At 46.2% G+C, this 19800-nt stretch overlaps 2 protein-coding genes across 2 annotated transcripts; one reads left to right on the top strand and one right to left on the bottom strand.

Moving 5' to 3' along the window:
- Positions 1 to 1102: 1102 nt before the first annotated feature.
- On the top strand, positions 1103 to 14712 carry alg9 (ALG9 alpha-1,2-mannosyltransferase; the record flags this gene model as incomplete). The annotated part of the gene is made up of 15 exons (XM_080014285.1): positions 1103 to 1254; positions 6671 to 6806; positions 7415 to 7549; positions 7670 to 7740; positions 7853 to 7941; positions 8654 to 8789; positions 10021 to 10108; positions 10202 to 10307; positions 10603 to 10725; positions 11211 to 11365; positions 11461 to 11590; positions 12969 to 13116; positions 13267 to 13396; positions 13474 to 13604; positions 14110 to 14712. The coding sequence occupies 15 exons, from the start codon at positions 1103 to 1105 to the stop codon at positions 14231 to 14233; spliced, it is 1854 nt and encodes a 617-aa protein (XP_079870411.1). The 3' UTR covers positions 14234 to 14712.
- Positions 14713 to 15743: 1031 nt separating this feature from the next.
- Positions 15744 to 19052, bottom strand: layna (layilin a; the record flags this gene model as incomplete). The annotated part of the gene is made up of 6 exons (XM_080013514.1): positions 15744 to 16425; positions 16923 to 17019; positions 17823 to 17980; positions 18391 to 18688; positions 18795 to 18815; positions 18977 to 19052. 6 exons carry the CDS (start codon positions 19050 to 19052, stop codon positions 15744 to 15746), a joined length of 1332 nt encoding a protein of 443 aa, XP_079869640.1.
- Between the last annotated feature and the right edge of the window lie 748 nt (positions 19053 to 19800).

Below are 19800 nucleotides of genomic sequence, written 5' to 3'. Positions count from 1 at the left end.
AGGCAGGAGGAAACGCCCTGCAGATGGAAGTGAGGAAGGCGTGGCGAAAAAGGCAAACATCAGTGAAGATTACGTTTTGGGGTTTTTTTTAAGTGGCAAACATCAGTGAAGAAGATTACGGTTTTGTTTTGTTTTTTAAGTTAAGCAAAAGTGAAGTGAATTTTTTTTTTTTTGTAGCAATTAAGTTCAGCAATAAAGTGTTGCAACAAACGAAAGCGACCGAAAAATCACGAAACGAACTCCTCCAACCTCCTCCGCCTATCTCCTCCACCTCCGCCAGCATCTTCCGTTAGTCCAAGTCGTCTGATCTCCAAGGAAAATACACTTTATAAAACCAGTTTATTTCTTTACATTCTCTTTTATTATGCTTTATTATGTTTTTATACAATATTTGTTATTTATAAATACATTTTTCTTATTTAAAAACACGTAAAAAAAATATTGGGTGTTTTTTTTTGAGGAGCTGGAACGGATTAATGGCATTTCAATTCATTTCAATGGGGAAAATTGATTTGCTATACGAGCAGATTGAATCACGAGCTCCGTCACGGAACGAATTAAACTCGCAAGTCAAAGTACCGCTGTAGGAGTCTGAACCGGTGAGGTTTGCTGCGTTTCGCATACGAAAAAAAAAAAAAAAAGGCTTTACAGTCCAAAGAAATAGAGAATATAAAATAAGGGAAGGAAAAAATAAAATAAGAAAACTTCAAATATATAAAAATAGGCAAAAAAGATCCTATATACATGCGATACCATGCACAGGATACATTGTAATGGGTATGAATTCTAAATATAAATGATTACTAACACAAATTTAAAAAAATTTAAAAAAAAGATTGCGATCGGAAATAATTGTGTTTATTATTACTTCTATTTATTTATTTTATAGGTCAAATGTCCTGGCATTTCCCTTTGGGGGTGACTAAAGCGCCTCCATCGCATGTTCAAAACGACGAGGGGGAGGTTCAGACAGTCACCCGCGCTGCGCCGCCACCTGGTGTACGACCACGGAACCGCGTCCCGGGCCAAGCTCTGTGCGCCGTCCTCGGTCCCGCCGACTGCGGCGGAAACGCACGAAGCCCCCGGCGGCCTGACCGTAGACATGGCGGCGAGGGGACCTCGGCAGCGGAGCCGGCGAGGCAGCAGGCAGGACGCGAGTAGCGCGAACGCCCCCAGCGAAGCGCGAGCAGCGAAGGAGGAGAAGGGCGGCGGCGGCGGCGACGACGAGGGCAGAGCGCCGGAGCCCCGCCAGGAGTAAGTGCGAGTGACGGAGCGTCGGCGCAACCGCCAGCCGACACGTCCCCCGGAGCCAGCCCGCTCACCGGGCGCCGTCAGGGGAGGCGCTCCGGCGCGCCTCCCGCTCACGGCGCCCGCTCGCGGCTGCGGGTGTGCGTGGCGAGCGGCGTGAATTTGGCTTTTCTCCGTTTTTCCGCATTTTGCGCCCATGACGATGCCGCCGCAGTTTAAAAACGCTCCGGGTTTAATGTCGGGTCGTTCGTTTTGACCGAGCCCTTTGACGCGAACGAAATGAACTGAATTCCCCCCCCGCCCCAAACAACCCGAAACGATTCGTTCGTTCGTTCGAGTCCCCGCCTTCCCCCGAAAGCTGCTGCGAGGGGTCGGCGGAGGAACCCGCAGGAACGGGCGGAAATCGTTCGGCGCCGTCCCCTCCAGTCCCTCCAGTCCCTCCAGTCCCTTCAGGTCCTTTCGTTCCTTCATTGATTCCCTCTTTCGTTATTTTCGCCGCGACGCTGTTAATTCAAGCCGTACGCGCGATCCCGCCCGCACTCGGACAAATTGACATTTAAGTCCAAGTCAAGATCTTCCTCAGGTCGAATTGTTCATTCAAATGCTTTCATTTCATATTTTCAGTTGAGATCGTTTCGATTGAAATTATGCAAAACTGGACGCAAGATAAAAAAAATGTCAAATACAGGACGATTCCCCATTTTTCACGGGACGGGTGGCAGCCTTGTTTCCCTTTCACTGCTCAATAGATGATGAATCAATCTTCGCCGATGACGGACGACATATTTCTTATGAACTTTGAACTGGGCCAAATGGAGTTCTATGCCCTGCTCTATCTTAGACTTATCAATCTTGGGCTTATCGATCTTGGGCTTATCTATTTTAGGCTTATCTTTCTTGGGCTTATCTATTTTAGGCTTATCTTTCTTGGGCTTATCGATCTTGGGCTTATCGATCTTGGGCTTATCGATCTTGGGATGATCTATTTTAGGCTTATCGATCTTGGGCTTATCGATCTTGGGCTCATCTATCTTGGGCTCATCTATTTTAGGCTTATCTTTCTTGAGCTTATCTATTTTAGGCTTATCTATCTTGGGCTTATCGATCTTGGGATGATCTATTTTAGGCTTATCTATTTTAGGCTTATCTATCTTAGTCTTGTCTTTCTTAGGCTGTCTTCGGCATTATCTGTTCTAGACTGTCAATCTTAGTCTTATCTTTCTTAGACTTATCTACCGTATCTTAGGCTTATCTATCTTAGGCTTATCTACCTTAGGCTCCTCTATCTTAGGCCAGGTGGGTTGAGTGGCGTCGCTCAGGGGTGGGGGCCGCACTTGGTCCGATTCGGGAGCAAGTTGCACCCTTGTTGCATTTTTCATCAGGTGCAGTTAGGGTTCACGCCGAAATGAGTCGACAAACGACACGCCACCGCGCAGGTCGTTCACCTGCCGAGCAGAAGATTTCCGGGGGGGCGGGGGGGGGGGAATTAGTCTGATCAGCGGCGACGTCACCGTCTGCGCTTTGTTGCGCGCACTCGCCGTCATCCTCGATTTTAACAACGTGGATCACAAACAGTAAAAAGCAATAATGCAAGCGGCACTCCAAATGTCCGCGCAAAACTGGGAACGAAAGGTATGGAGAGTAGATAGCTGTTCAACTCAGCACAGTAACGCTCGTCGGGCGCGCTGGCAGTCTTTACGCAAGAATATAGCCACGGACTTCACACGTCCATTGTGTGGAGGCCTTTACTGTCTAATAAGAACCTTAATGTCTGGGGTCTTGACTCAGGACCGCCAGTCTGTTCAAGGGATGGAGTCCCGTGTGTCTGTAGAGGCGCTTTTCATTCATTAAAAAAAACAAAACCCGGAGGTTTCCAGTAGCGCGTGAAATCCGCGTCGGTTTTCCAGCTCATGTCCTGGCACATACCTCCGTTTTAACGTCAAGCCTTGTGACGCCGCTGGCGGCGGCGACGAGGGATCATTTAGACGCGTAAATCCCGAAAAAGAAAGTAAAAACATGATCGAGAGAGAACCACTTTCTGTCACATCACATTGTCGCGGACAACAATGGAGCAACGGCGGCGTGGCGCGATCCTGGCTTTCATTGTTACGATTTGGTGTTCCAACCAAATAAGGAGAGCGGAAACGCAAGTGACATCATCCGTTTCCAACCCACAATGCACTGTGTTTTGGTTTGCTTTCTAGATTCAGAACCGGACCGTTGTTCATTTGGAACCGGACCGAGTCCCGACTTTTCGGGAGGACCGTGGTTCGACTGTTTGGTCGGCACCGCCCCAAACGAACCGCACCGAGAGGGTAAAATGCGCCGTGGTTGGATTTAAAAACGACCAAACAGGGTCGGTGTGAAAAGCGTCCTAAGGAACACCCATAAGTTACCGCACCGGGGGACACCAACCCTAGTGACGGCACTGCGTGGGTTAAAAGTCTCATGCGCCGTCGTACATCGTAGTCAGGCACAAACTAATGTGCAATAACAATGTGACCATTGCCAATTTTATTTCTTGAATAGTATGAAGCCTATACCCAGACCAGGAGTGTCAAACTTGTTTCAACATTGTGATACGCCAGCAGAATTCCTGCACGGACTTGGGCTGCAGGGAGGGCTCGCAAAACGAATCCACCGCAAGAGCGAGTCGTCCGCAAACGCAAGACTCGCACAAAATCGTCCGAGAATCGGTGAACGAATCAGTGAGCGGATCTTTTGTGGACTTTGAGTGGACTGGATCGAAAAGATTTGTGTCCCTGAAAGGAATCGAAACGCCCACCATGACTCCAGGTGCGATTCATTCGCTGCTTCCCGGTGGGCGTGACGTCACAGACACGTGCCCCCCCCCCCCCCCCCCCCCAGCTCGTCGTGGTGTGTGACGTAGACGTTCCGGTCATTATTGGCGGAATAACCCCCGAGTAATGAAGAGTTTTAGTTTGCTATAATGAGCGGCTTGCAGCGCGTTTCCGCTTACTAACATGGCAACTAACAAAATAATGCATTCAGACTGAATACTGATTTGAAATAATTATAAAGCCAGTTTGCCCAGTTTAAGACCTTCTGCAAAGGAAAATAGTCCACAACAACTACTTGGCCAACAAAGAAACCCTTTCCCTACCTACATATAAGGAACATATCAACTGTTGGTGAAACATTAAAGTGGACATATCCGCATTCATGCCTTGAAGTTGTCCATTGTAGTCTTGATGTCACAACACAAGGTGGCGCTGCTAGCTAGTAGTAGTAAGAGCACATAGGTGGAAGTGAAACTAGTTGCAGAAGTGGTTTCCCATAAGGGTCATTATTCAGAAATAACCCATTCTATCAGTAATACCCATTCCGGTTCCAATCTGAATCAAAGACTCCACAGAGCCGTGTAATAAAAGGACAATACAAAGTGGCACCAGTCAGAAACCATTCGTTTTTTCCTCTTGGTCATACATTTACATCAATAATGGTCCTCAAATGATAGGCCTGCCTTTATTGGGTACCGCACTGCAGTAGCCTGGGAACCAGACAAATCTGCAAGGTCATGTTTTATTTCCTCTGGCGGATTGCGTCTTGCCCCCCTCCCATTCAGACAGAGTTCCAGCCGACCTGACCCAGGTCGGCCCAATTTCAGCCGTTTATGTAATATGGGACCAGCAGGTATGCAGCGCTACGTCACATGTTTTGTTGCGCTGGTTGGTTGTAGTTCTATCCAGTTGCGTCCAGAGACATTTTGGTCTGCGGCCATTGATAACGGCCCTTGGAAATTGAAAAATTAACTGAGAGGTTCCAGACTAATTCCGCATTTCCGAATTGGTCTGGCGAAGTCCGGCTAGCATTGCTGCCTTCTGCGGCCGCAGGTTTCTTTCAGCGGGATTCGATCACACCGACACAACATTTAAATCAGGTTTTCACCTGGTCACTGACGTGGCTTAGATATTCACAGGGGTGAGTTTAGGATTAAATTGCGTCACCATCCCTGCCAGATCAACATTTGTTCTGAGTAAATTCACCTGTTGACTATGATGATCCGGACAGGGCCTGGAGTTGGTCACACGGGGTGGTGGGGGCGGGCAGCAGAGCCGGGATGATAGTATTAAAGGCGGAGCTAAGATCCACAAACATGATGCTGGCATAGGCTCTTGAGATGTTCAGGCGGTAAAGTGGAGGTCCAAGTTTACTGCAGTTCGTCTGCAGACCTGTTGACTCTGTAGGCGAACTGCAGGGCGTCCATGAGAGGGTCAGTGATGGCTTTGAGGTGGGACAAGGAGCTAAAATGACTTCATTACCACAGAGGTCAGGGCGATGGGACTGTAGCCATTAAGTCCTGTGGTATTTTGGTGACTGGGATGATGGTGGAGGTCTTGAAGCAGCCTGGCACATGGCATGTCTCAAGTGAGGTGTTTAAAGATGTCTGTGAACAGACACAACAGATGACCCGCACAGTTCTTCAGGGTGGATGGTGCGACAGTCTGGCCCGGCTGCTTTGCGGGTTTTCTGTTTCTTGAATAATCTGTTGGGGTGGAGGTACACATAAAAAAAAGAAGTAGAGGTTTTTGACCAACAATAAGGTCTTCAGAACAAGATAAGAACCACTTCAGGCAGGGATCTGGGTTCTTGCGGCGTTCTCTCAGCCCACGCCCCTGAGCAGAACTTTGCCTTTCGTCCTTCTCTCGCTCTGAGAGCTCCCCTTGTTGCGATTGGTCAAATGCCCTTGCATCATGGCGGGGGTTGGACTTCAACCTCCTTTCACGGGTCACTCAACCTCCTCCTTTTACCGGGGAAAGAGCTGCAACATTCGGAGCATATTAATACTGTATATACCGTATTTCCTCAAATATAACCAGTACCCAAATAAAAACCAGTAAACAAGGCTGAATCGGGAGTCAGTGTGTGTGTGTGTGTGTGTGTGTGTGTGTGTGTCTGTTTTTCTCCGGTGCCAATACCTGTGTCGATCTTCCTGTGTTTTTATTTTAGATCTACTGTTTTTGTTTGTTTTCTACTTGTATGACACAAATATTTCCAAACCAAACCAAGGGATTACAGATCACTTCTCTGCTGCGGTATTCTCGGAAACCACGGATGGTAGTAGAGAGAAGGTACCGTGTAAAGCAGGAAGTCGTGAACTAAGAGGAGCGCTAATAGACACTAGACAGCAGACAAACACGGCTGCAGGCACAGAATCAGGCGCCACATCGTGCGCCACTCAAGAATTGCTGTTCATGGTGGTTGAACCGACAAAAAGGAGCCGGTCTGTTTGCCCGTTCCATGCAGAGACAGGAGAGGCTGGTTGAAGTTATGTTCTGCTCAGCATTATTACAGAGGAACTGGCTGATCCACACATGGGTCACTGACCCATTAAAGCTTGAACTTGAATATGTCTGTTATTTATTTATTTTTTTAATTTTTATTATAATTTTTTTTTTAGGACGGTGAGTCCAGGCGGGCAGGTTTGGGCTCCAGAAGGATCAACGGCTTTCAAATGTCTGCTGTCCGCACGCTTCTGTGCAGCGTTGCTCAGCAACATCTCAGATTGTGATGAGACCTTTAACTACTGGGAGCCCGTGAGTAGCTTTTCACGACGCGGCCCGACCTTGGGCCGCCTCCTTCGCCGTTTACCGATTCACACGGGGTTCTTACCGGGTGCTGAAGTGCTTGAACAAAAACGCCATCATTGAAAATCTGTGATATTCCCCCTGGTTTTGTTATTCAAGGCATAAAACATTTCCAGAATGGCCTTTACAACATTGATGATGTCAGGGAAACGTACATTTAATCCAGCATGGTTGGAAATAGACACTTATTTTTACTAATTATTTATTACTTATAATAGTAGATGACAGTGAAATTAATAATAGCTACGTATGAATATAAATAATAGATGATGAAACTAAGATTATATTATATTTAAATTAATAGAGATCACATTGAAAATTGTTTGTTTGTTTTGCGTTGAGTCCTTGAGAATGATAAAAAATAGTACTTACTAAGTACTTGAAAGTCCTTGAATTAAATTTTCTAATGGCAGAATGAACCCTGTTCACATCAAAAGGAGGTGTAATTAAGTTGACTTACTGTATGGCTTGGTCATCTATTGTTCTGCTTGGCAAAGGCAGTTTTTGCCATGACTTATTCGTTCATTGTTGTTCTGGTGAAACTGTCTTTTCGACAGATGCACTATCTTCTATATGGAACGGGGATGCAGACATGGGAGTATTCTCCGTTATATGCCATCAGATCCTACGCCTACCTGTGGCTGCACGCGCTCCCTGCTTGTTTACATGCACACGTGCTACAAACCAACAAGGTAACGCCATTCCGATCCACGGCCTCTTGTTCTCCCACGTACTTGTACTGCGCTTGTCCCAATTGTGAGGGGGGGAAACGACCCGTATTTTTTGTTTGTTTGTCGTCGATTTTGTCCCAGGTGTTGGTGTTCTACTTCGTGCGATGCGTCCTTGCTTTTCTCTGCTGTGTCTGCGAACTGTATTTCTACAAGTGAGTGTTGTTCTTCTCCTGTGTGTGCTGTAGATTTTGTCAGGAAAACGTTATGTTTCTTGTTCTCTGCGGCGCCTCTAAGTGTGTGTGTGTGTGTGTGTGTGACCCGCAGGGCCGTGTGCAAGAAGTTCGGTCTGCACGTGGGTCGTCTGATGTTGACCTTCCTCGTCCTGAGCACCGGAATGTTCTGCTCCTCCGCAGGTCGGTCCGGATCCTCGTCTGACCCCGCCCGCCCCACCCTCCCCCTTTTGTTGTCGCTCCCCCATTCCCGCTAGATCGATTGCCGCCTCTCGGGAATATGGCTGCGGTTAGGACGGACGGAGGCTGGACGAGCACATGACGCGTCACACTCAAGTGTCATCCTTTATGAAGCCGCTCATTCATCGAGTCACAGCTCTCTTGTTTAATATGTTATTCTCAAAGTGAGGGCTTTGTGTCGCGTCTAACCGCGGATGTTTTTTGTTATGTTTTTCTTTTTTTTTTTTTTATACTGAAATTTAAATAAACGACTTTGAATTCATAACATTGAAATGTTTCACCTTTTTAAAACAAGGTATTTGATTTAATTTGTTTTGAATTTGCCTCTTTGAAATTCAAATAGGACATTCCAAGTTATAAGCTATTTCAAAAACTCTGTGTTTACTTTTTTCAGTGTTTATAAATTCAGATCCAAAAATTAAAGTTGCGGATATTTGAAAAACTACATCGGGTGGCTCAAATTCGAGTGATCAGAAAATTCAGTACGAAAACATTGGCATGTTTTTTTGGTTTTTTTGTTGTTTTTTTGTCATTTGAAAAATAAATGAAGTTTCAATGTTGAGGCTGAACATAGTAAGAGCATGATCTTCAGACATAACAGCACAGTTCTGTGTGAATCCTCTTCCGACCCGCGCTGTTTTTGTCTTCCCTGCAGCCTTCCTTCCCTCCTCCTTCTGTATGTACACCACTTTGGTCGCCATGACGGGCTGGTTCCAGGACTCGCCGCCACTGGCCATCATGGGTGTGGCCACGGGTGCCATTGTGGGATGGCCATTCTCTGCTCTGGTCGGGTGAGCTGTGCATGCCAGACCTGTTTAAAATGGTCGCTCTACAGTTTACAGAGAACCCGCTTTGTTTGAGATTTGGACGTTTAAGCTTATTTTCTGCTAATCCGTTATGCTGCTTATCAATAAGCATGATTTTACTATTAGTCCCTGTCCACCAGGTGTGACATAGATTCTTAGATCGTCATAACCTTTTTTTAAATTTGTATCACACTTTATATGCACAGCATGCAACTCAACGTGCTTTACATTAATATAATTTAATCAACTAGTTAGATAGATAGATACCTTATTCATCCTGAAGGGAAATTGCAGTACCAGCAACAACCTACATAAAAGATAGGCAAAAATAATAAAGAAATGGGATAAAAACATAAGAAATAAAATCGCAATGCATGAAACATTTTGGAAATATACACAAAACAAAGTATGACAATATACACTAAACCTAATGATAAACATCAAAATATGACAAAAAAAGAAAAATTATTGAAAATATATGTGGCAGCTCTGCCTACCACACGCCACCCAAGTGGCGTGTTCAGGGACCTCCGACACAGAGACACAGACGAAGATGGGTTGTAGACACCAGTTTAGATTCATAAAGCAACAGCTGTGCAGTCCACAGGGCCCCAGTGGCTGGATATGAAGGACTTCTAGGAGATGAAGCTTGGACTTATAACCTCGGATGATGATGTCACAAAGCGGTCCGCTTATTAGGGCCGGACCCCTAATAATAGTAATAACACGAACAATAATAAGAAAGGAAAGGAAAAACAAACGGAAAATACATTTAATAAAAACAGATAAATATTAACCTCAATTTCAGTTTTGGGTCATCTAGACCCATTTGGACCTTGAGACAGTGAAGGATCACGATCTGCTTATCTTGCAGGATGGAGTCTAAATGACTAGTCTTGAGCGGCCACTCCACGCCACTTTCCAGGAAATTCTCAAAAATAAATCAATCTTAAAATATATAGAATATAGAACCACACAAGGTGGAGGTGAATTTGGTTCAAGGCACTTTGAAATGAACGGCTGTGTACTTAACTCACACACAGTATAGCTTCAGGATCAAAACGGCGGGATTTGCCCAGCGCCCGCAATGTCGGATTCGACCCGAGCACCATGTGTCACCATCAGAGCGCATGTGTGACGGTGGAAAATGGACGCAAACGTCAACATCTCAATCTTACCTCGACATTGATACGATGCTTACTTGGCCTGCCGGTAGGATTCCCATTGCCTTCGATCTGCTGGTGCTGAAGAGACGGTGGAAAAGCTTTCTCACCTGGTCCGCCGTCGCTCTGCTGTCGCTACTGGTAAGAAGCAGCGCCCGACATATTTAACAACGACCACCTTGGAAAAGCACTATTGTGCAGTCGCGCTTGCTCCATCTCGCTGTGTATTTCCAGGTGCCCCTGGTGGTGGTGGACTCCTTCTTTTACGGGAAGCTGGTCGTCGCGCCGCTCAATATTCTTCTGTACAATGTCTTCACGCCCCATGGCCCTGACCTCTACGGTAACCCATCAGAGCAATCAATCCAAAATAGCCAAGGGCTCATTTTTGAGTTTTTTGAAGTCACTACACCAGAATGTTTGGTCGATAGTACACAAAGTTTGAGCAGCTGTGATAAGTAGTCAAAAGGTTCAAATATATGATCTATGGCAGCCATTGATATAAACATGACATAACCCATAGCAGTAAAATGACTATTCCTTGAGCTACAATTTTGGTCTTTTGTGCTTTTGCAAGTTTCCCGGAATTTAGTTGAATGTTGTTGTCCGCATTGATTTTCTCGTTTGTTTGTTTGCAGGCACAGAGCCTTGGCCTTTTTACTTCATCAACGGGTTCCTGAACTTTAACTTGGTGTTTGTTTTGGCATTGCTTTCTCTGCCGCTTACCTTGCTGATGGAGACACTGCTTCACAGATTCAACGGTGAGGTGTGTGTGTGTGTGTGTGTGTGTGTGTGTGTGTGTGTGTGTGTGTGTGTGTGTGTGTGTGTGTGTGTGTGTGTGTGTGTGTGTGTGTGTGTGTGTGTGTGCGTGTGTGTGAATCCAGCATGGTTGTAAATACATTGCTGCTATATATAATAATAAATCACAATGATATTTATAATATATACGTACTAATATCAATAATAGACAATGACACTTTTGACAGATTATATTCTATCTTGGTTTATAAAGATCACATTGAAAATTGATTACATTTGTTTTGCGTCCTTGACAATGGCAAAAACGGTGCTTAAAATGCACTTGAAAGTCCATGTATTTAATTTTGTAATGCCCACCCTATCATTATCCTACCATATAATTTGCTTCATTATGCACTGATTTACTGTGCTGTACTCCGGAACTATTTCTCACATTTGCCTCATGGTGTTTTTTTTTTTGTTTTTTTGTTTTTTTGTCTTTGCACAGTTCAAAACCTGGGCCGGCCCTACTGGCTGACTCTGTCTCCCATGTACCTGTGGATGTTGGTTTTCTTCACCCGAACGCACAAGGAGGAGCGCTTTCTTTTCCCTATTTACCCTCTCATCTGCCTGAGCGGTGCGGTGGCGCTTTCCTCCCTTCAGGTGCGCTCTTTGGTTTACCACTCACTGTCTACATTGGAGGGTGGGGTGGCGTGCTGCACAGCGCTGTCTCTGATTCATGTCCTTTGTGCCCGCAGAAATGCTACCACTTCCTGTTCCAGCGCTATCGCTTGGAGCACTACACCGTGTCCTCCAACTGGCTGGCCCTGACTGCCCTTCTTCTTTTCTCTCTGCTGTCGCTCTCCCGCTCCGTCGCCTTGTTCAGGGGTGTGTATGTACAGAAAGGCAGGCGACTTTTATGATTGACAGACAGACAGACAGACAGACTCATCCAGATTCATATATACAGTATACTGTATATGTGGAAGAAATCTCAACGCTTTTATTTTGACACTTTGGTCAGATCTTAAAATTAAAAGCAGCAGTTGTCACCTCAGATATTCAGTATAGATGTATTATTTAACCAGTTAGATAGATGGATGGATGGATGGATGGCTACTTTATTCATCCCCGAAGGGAAACTGTCCCAGCCGCTCACAATAGAATAAATACAAAAATGAAAAATGTCAGTATCTGGGGGAAAAAGTGAAATTCACAATAAACCTCGCATTTATCTGTACACAATATAATATGTCAGGATAATAGAAAATAAACCTGAAATGTTGAAAATGTAGGCAATATGAACCTGAAAAATTAACTGTTGCACGATAAAAATAAAAATAAATGGTGGGACAATGGAACCTAAACCTAAACTAAACATTAAAACTAAGCAGTAAATACCTGAACATTTGAAGCAACCTGAGGACTTAAAGTACTAAAGTAGAATACTGACAATAAAACTAATACAAACAGTACACGGCAAACATACACCTCTATATTAACAAAACGAAACTTTTATGTCAACTGGGATGTTTTTCAATTTCTGTGGCTAAACTGGCAATGCCAAAACAAGCCAGTTTACTAATCAATGATAACACACATGTAAACATGGAAGACTGTGGCCGAATAATCGACCAGATGTTAGTCGACGAGAATACTCTCCTTCTAACAAGTTTTTCATTGGTCGCAGGAGGGGAAAAAAAAAATAAAACTCATTCAACTCAACATTCGGGAGCTGCGCCTTGCCAAAATTAACCTTATAACCTATATAGCTGGTTGAAATAAATTTGAACCAAAATAAATGTTCACTCTGCTTGCTGGTTGTTCCAACACATTCAGACGAATCATTACAGCTTTTGATGAGCGGCTTTCGCCGGCAATGAACAGCCGGCTCGCTTCGGGCGTTTGTAAATTCGATTCATATTTTAAAGGCTGGTTATTAGGTTTTGTTTTTATCTGTAATGTGGCCATGTGTTGACGCTGATAGTTATCGCATTCTTTCTCAGCCCTTGGACTCACACCATTTTCTGATGCCCCAAAAATATATATTTAAACAATTAAATTAATATCGTGAACGTGCGCCCACTAGTCGACTAATGGCTTGAACTGACGACTACTGGTCGACTGCGCAAACCTTTAGTCGGGGGCAGCCCTATACACGTGTATATATACTGTATACGTAGGATTTCCAGTCAATCGGTGGCAGTCTAGTATCAGGCCGCTCTCGACCAAACACATTTTGATCCAGCGGGGTCTTGATCCGCAGGGTACCACGCCCCACTCGACTTGTACCCGGAGTTCCACCGCATCGCCAAGGATCCCTCTCTCCATTCGGTCCCCGAAAGCAGAACCGTCAACGTGTGTGTGGGAAAGGAGTGGTATCGCTTCCCGAGCAGCTTCCTCCTCCCGAACAAGTGAGTATCCGTGCGTCTCCACCGCCGATTCACGATCTTTCCATGCAGGCGCCAGGTGGGACGGGACGTGGGATAAAACACAGGACGTTGTGTTTTTTTGTTTTTTTTTTTATGTTGAGCTGTACACCTTTGTGGCTTTCCGTTCTCCAGCTGGCAGCTACAGTTCATCCAGTCAGAGTTCAGGGGTCAGCTCCCTCAGCCGTACGGCTCCGACCCGCTGGCCACTCGGATCATTCCGGCCGACACGAACGATCAGAACTTGGAGGAGCCGAGCCGATATGTGAGTCTCTCGGGGCGTCTGGCTTTAGCGCTGTTCGTCTGCGCGCTCTCATCACGGTGACTGTGGCTGCGTTGCAGGTGGACCTGCGTCAGTGCCACTACCTCGTAGATCTGGACACGGACGGCGAGACGCCTCTTGAGCCACGCTACTCAGCCAACCAGGAGGAGTGGAAAATCATAGCCTCCAAACCGTTCCTTCAAGCGTCCAGGTTTGTATTTGGTCATTCTCGCCGCGTGTGCAAAACGAAAAATGTGACGCTTCAGAGAAGCCGTGCTGTATTCTTTATTCTCCACACGCACTGGTCAGCTTTGCCGAGCGATGCTACCCAGTTTTGTTTTGTGTAAGATTTGCGGAATTCACACGTGTCACCGTAGCCGCCGTCATTTTTTTGACATTGCGAAGGGAAAAATTCAACCGGGCCATGTTGAAGCCCGGATTTACACCGAATCCGAGAAACGCAAACAATCAAACCGGAAGTCCATTCATTCCCATGGAGAGTGGGATTCCGACCCTGAAATGTTATTGCACCGACAAAGGGACTTAAAGACTGAAAATGTATGTTAACCCTTTGAACCAGGAACACAGGTTGCATTAAACTTGATAGTCACAACACTCAATACTGAGACGACTCCAGCAAAACAACCCACGACTGTTTTGGAAAGTAGAAATGTAAAAAGATGTTTTTTCAAAGTGCCTGTTTTTTTCCCTCACAGGTCCTCTCCCCTCTTCCGAGCGTTCTTCGTTCCGTTCCTGTCGGACCAGCACACCAGCTACAGCAGCTATGTCATCCTGAAGCCGCGGCGACAGAAGCCGCCCCGCAAGCGCAATCACGCTTGACCGCAAACTGTTGGAACGTCCGCTGAGTCGCCGTCTGTCAAGTGTGCGTGTGCACATAGTGTTTGTGTTATCATGAAAAGGTTCGGTGTCAGACCCTTTAAGGACAGTCTCGGCCTTCTTTTCGTCGCGCGTGCGTGCGGGAGCTAAAGAGTGACATGCACGACGAGTATCCGTATGACCTTTATTTTCGAGGATTTTATCCGAATTATTTTCACTCGTCTGTGCGTGTAGGATGAATGTCCTGACGGTGAGTGTACACTCCGAAAAAGATGTCGCCAAGGATTGGCCGCGCCATAAAGCTGGATGTTCCGTTTTCCCCCTTTTCTAGATACACCCGACAATGTGGTCGGGATGAGTCAAATCTTATTCCCTGACATCCTTTTGGCGTGCGCTCACCTTGGCTCGAAAAGCGCGCGCTCTGCTAGTGAGGACGCTTGCAGAACAGTGTATGAGTCATTTGACATGAAAAGTAAATAAATAATGATGGCCTCTGATTAAAGGCCTGTCTTCTTGGCTACAGGATTTCTTCAACACATGGGAAAAAAAAAAAAACATCTGAACACATGTCAGGTTTTTTAATTTTTATCTGATATTTCTCATATTACAAACATAGAAATCACGAGCAAGTACAAGGCGTCATTAGTTTGAATAATTGACTGCAAGAATGCAATATTTTATATCATGCCATTTCTTGGTCATGCAGCAAGGTCTGAAGTCCCTTTAGATTTAGGCTCAAGGCAAACTCACGTGGTCAAGAGCCGTTCCCGGTAACCATGGTGGTCCACGGTGTGCAAGGCGAGGTGCAGGATTTGATTCTAACCAAGCATGACACCATCCAAAGGAATATGTCTGACTTAAGGCCGGTTACAAATGTTGTGCAAAATCAGCCTCATGGTATTAAAACTTGCACAAATCCACCCCCGCCACGATTCACGATTGCCTACCCCTCAGTTTTCGGGTGTGGTCGAGTGGCTAAAAGAAGGGAACAAAGGAAATACGAGCAAACTTCAAACTCACAGGCGGTAGGTACAGTGCGACCACATTCACACAAACGGGTTCTAAATGTGGTTCTATTCGGAAAGTGTTTGTGGTATGAGGTAAAAAATAAATAAAAAAGGCCAACAAGGCCATGCAAACAGGCTGCCAGACACACGCACAAACATCCTTATCGTTCTTTGACGCGCCGTGCAATTGCTTCGTATCGTTTCCCAAACTGAAAATCCTCTGGTATAGTTAAGATGACATGCTGCACCACTCAATACACCGATCGGGCGGGGTTCCTAGAGTCCAATATCGCAGGGTTCCAAGGTGTCTTCTCACTCAAGGCCATTCCCTCTCTGCCGCGCCATGTGCGGCGACAGCTTCTCCAGCATCATCCATTAACTCATCCGAAGGGAACATTCTCCCTCGTTCTTACGTTTCTCTTGCTCCAACCCTTAGTCTTTCACACACCCATATACAGTATATACCCAAGACATTGCTTGCACACTCCTGAGCACTCCACGGCCTGTCAGTAGCTGTCGCTGTTGACCCATTCAGCCTCATTGTAGTATCTCCTGCCGCGGGCAAAGCTTAGGTCGCTTCCATAGCAATCCATGGTTGTTTGGTAGGAATACCGACTCCCGTAGCCCCCCAATCTGGTCTGATAGACGCTCTCATTGCCATTGCTCATATATGTCTGATAGAGGTCAGCTTTCACGGCTTGCCTTCGTGAGCCCAGACCGGGGTCCAGGATGTCACTCTTCCCTCTCAGCGCGCACTCGTACAGCTCCTGCTCCACAAAGCTGCCCGTGCCGTAGTGTTCGCTTTTGGTCGTGCGTCGCCCCAGACTCCTGTCGCACGGCTCCTGGTTTCCCGGGCGGCCCAGGCCGGCGTCGGACGGGTCCCTCGGGTCGCGGGTGGCCCGGCGCCCCAGGCTGAGGTCGTTCAGGTCCAAGTTGAGGAATCCGCTCTCCGTGCTGGCCAGCGTGACGAAGCCGCTCTCCGTGTCGCGGCCCCCCAGGTTGTCGTAGTCCCCGGTCGGCGTGTCCGGAGAGGAGCACAGGAAGGACGCGTTTTTGGTGTGCGGCCGCGCCGACGCCAGGTCGTCGTCCTTTTGCGACCGGATGACGTTGTAGACGTCGGAGGAGGTGGGGCTGGGGCAGAGGCCCGGCTCGGTCTGGCACACCTCGGACTTGTGACTCTTCCGTCTCCTTTGGGGTAATCGCACCAGCGGGAGAAAAGTCTTTAACATCTCATCTCATAACAACGCCCAAGCGATGCAACTCAACTCGGGTCGGAAATGTAGAAATGAATCTCGGATGAACGTTGGAAAAATAAGGACATCAAATATGATATCCTTTTGTAATCCTATTACATTCTAACCAGAACAGATTTTGATATGATTGAAAAATATTTATATTTTTTTTATCCCTTTGGACAAACTTTATAGAGTTATTTACATTAAAAACAGTGGAATGTCCAGATATTTTCACGATTGGAATCCACAAACTCAGTTCTCCTTGATGTAAAAATAAAAAAGGTACCACAGCTTCCAGGAATCGTGGAATACTGACATAATAATGACAGAATAATGACATGAGTTCTACATCACGGTTTGGGTTTTGAACCGTTTCCCTATCGATAAGCACGTTCATTCAAAGATGAGGTTTGGTTTCAGCTGAATTTTTTTTGTTTTCCAGCGACTCACCGTCTTGTGAGCAATTTGAAGCAACAGACCCCGATCAGCGTCAGCAGAAGCAGCAACAGCGGCACGGTGGGAAGGATGATGTAAATCAAATTCTGGGCTGTGTAAAACAAAGGCATCAAGACCAAACTCTGCCATAATTGTCTTTGTGCGTTAGGGTGCAGTGTTTGATTCAACAGATACAGACATATTTAATAAGAGAAAAAACCTGTCGTCTTCGACTTGTGGCCGGTTGGTTTCCAGGGCGGCGCAGACGTTGGCATGACATCTAGAATCGGCAGCATCGGCAACGTAAAGACAGTTTCACTGTTCATTAGGTATAGTTTGATTATATCAGATCTTCAGTACTGTCTACTAGTTTAACTGCATACTTAATTGCTTTGTGATCTTGTCCAATTTCTAATGTGTCTAATGTCATTTTACCTGTTTGAGTGTCGTTGGGAGGAGGGGAGGGGACCATAGGCTGTTCTGCAAGAGGCATCCATATCGCACGTTAAATGCACAATATTCCAAAACATTTTAAAGTGGTAATCCATACGATTATTTGGCCTAAATAATGTCATCTGACGTAAAAATGATATGTTCATCCGACAAAAATGGTTTGTTATTTGGCTTAAAAATCTTATATTGGCTACATTTCTGAAGAAAAGTATTGAATATAAGATTCCATTCCATTGTTGGTGGTGGGGTCCGCCTCTCCCGGCAAGTAGAATTTGATAAACCTAGTTGTGGGCAATAAATTGTTGATATAGATAAATATCCACAATGTTTATTTAAAATACTAATAATAATGCTGCAGTTCTGAATCGAATTCTGGAACTTGCAGTGTAAACTACCCAACACGGAAGATCTCGGGGATTTCCACTTGAAGTCAAACTTGCCGGTGGAAATTATGTTATTTACCTGAAATGTATTTACAGATGAAGTTGTTCTTGGTTTCACAGTTGTCATCGTTCCATTGAAACATGTAGGGTCCTCCCATGCTTGGGGGTGCAGACGGCTGGTGATACATCACCACACACACCTCGTAACCACACGATGGCTCGTCCGAGTGCCAGTTCCTGGGCAAAAGTGCATCGTTAGTGTTTCCGAACGTCCACTGTCGGAGCCCACATGAATCAACTGCTCAAATCACATCTGGTGCTCATTGCGACATGACTGCCACACCCATAAGAACTCGGGTGAAAAATCGCCTGGGCAGCGCGGGACCCCCGCTGTTAAGTGCCCTCTGGAGTGCCCCTGCCGTAGAGAAAACATTATAGAGTGCCCCCCAAGAGTTCCACTCCAACGGAGAAAACAGAAAGTGTCCTTTAGAGTGCCCGTACAGTAGAGAAAACAAAGTGCCCTCTAGAGTGACCCCACGATAGGGAAAACAGGCTCCGCGCACGCCACTGGCAAGACTGTCAGGCAACTAGAGATAGGAAACACTACTCATATTAAATATCACATTACCATACACCCATCTGCTCACCTGAATGTAGACACGCTGCCGTCCACCCAGTAGTACTGCGAGGAGCAGTCCGTGCCGCTGTCCTGCTCCCCGCCGCCCCGCCGGAGACCGATCCAGAAGTCCCCATCCGAAGGCCGGATCTCCGCAACGAGTCGCTCTATGACCTTCTGCTCGGCCGCCGTCTCCACGCTCAGCAGTTCGCCTCCGTCCCGTCTGCAGGCCAGCTCCGCCTCCCCAAAGTTGAGCCTTCTCCGTGGCTCCGAGAAATACGCCAACTTGTAACACGGTCTGCCTTTACCGATCCTACACACACGTTGACCTGCACACGCGCACACACACACTTTTCAATAAGTTGTGTCCATTAGAATATTGAGTCTGTAAGAGATTCTTCAGATGCAGAAGTATTTTCCAAGATTAAATCCTACCTCTGGCTTCAAAAATATCCGCTTTGGCAACCACATCCAGGGCAGAGTCGGGTGACCACGCCGGTAGAAATGCAACAATAATGAGGCAGAAAAGAAATGAGTGTTTGGGTTATTTCTGTGTTTATTTATCTGTGTGTGTGTGTGTGTGTGTGCGTGTGCGTGTGTGTGTGGGGGTCACTTACCTGTGATGACATTAGTAGCTGGCGACGGAACGATGTACAAGAGCAAAAGGTGGCAGAGGATTGTTCGTGCGTCCATGTCCTTCGTCTGCCTTGATTTGCGTGGAAGTTGAGCAAATAGAAATTCCTGCAGAACGTTGACTGCTGATCTCTCGAACAATAATTATATATAATTATATATAAAATAAAAAAAATAAAAATAAATCGAAAAGAAAAAACCCTAAAGAAATCGCATCAAGGCGAGGGTTCTTCTTGAACCATCTCAGGGGCTAAAAGAAAGCCCAGCGGGCAGGAGGAGGAGCAGGAGGAGGAGATAGAACGTGTGCGTTTGGGAGGGGGTTGTAATCTGTTAAGAGCAGTCTTAATGATTTGGAAGAAGAGGTGGCATCGATCGCAAAGACATCTAATCATGCGAGTGCTGCTGGTTGTAAACGCTGACAAGAGGCAGATTTGATTTGACTTCTTTATCCCTTGAGCCTCGAGACATTGCCATTACAAAGGTGTAACGTGAGAACAATCCCGCTCTTCAGCTGATCGCCGGTATTTCGCAGGCTTCTTCAAGTTGCGTCGACACGGCGTTTAATACCAACCGGGAGCACAAAGGTTGATCCCGTCTCTTGGAAGTTTCTGAATCAGCAGATCCCGCGGATGCCTGGGTAGGCACATTTTTGAACACAAATTAAAGAAAAGCGTGTGTGTTCGTGCGTGCGTGTGTGCGTGCGAGGGAGGTAGTAATCTCGAAATTGCTCCCCTCGGGTTGATTTAGAGTACGGTAGGGATGCTTTGTCAGGAATATGCCGTGCGTGCTGGCATCTTTGTCGGAGAAG

Source organism: Zeus faber (genome assembly GCF_960531495.2).
Source record: "Zeus faber genome assembly, chromosome: 14".
NCBI lineage: Eukaryota > Metazoa > Chordata > Actinopteri > Zeiformes > Zeidae > Zeus > Zeus faber.
Note: the sequence above shows the minus strand (reverse complement) of the source record. Positions and strands in the feature narration are given on the sequence as shown.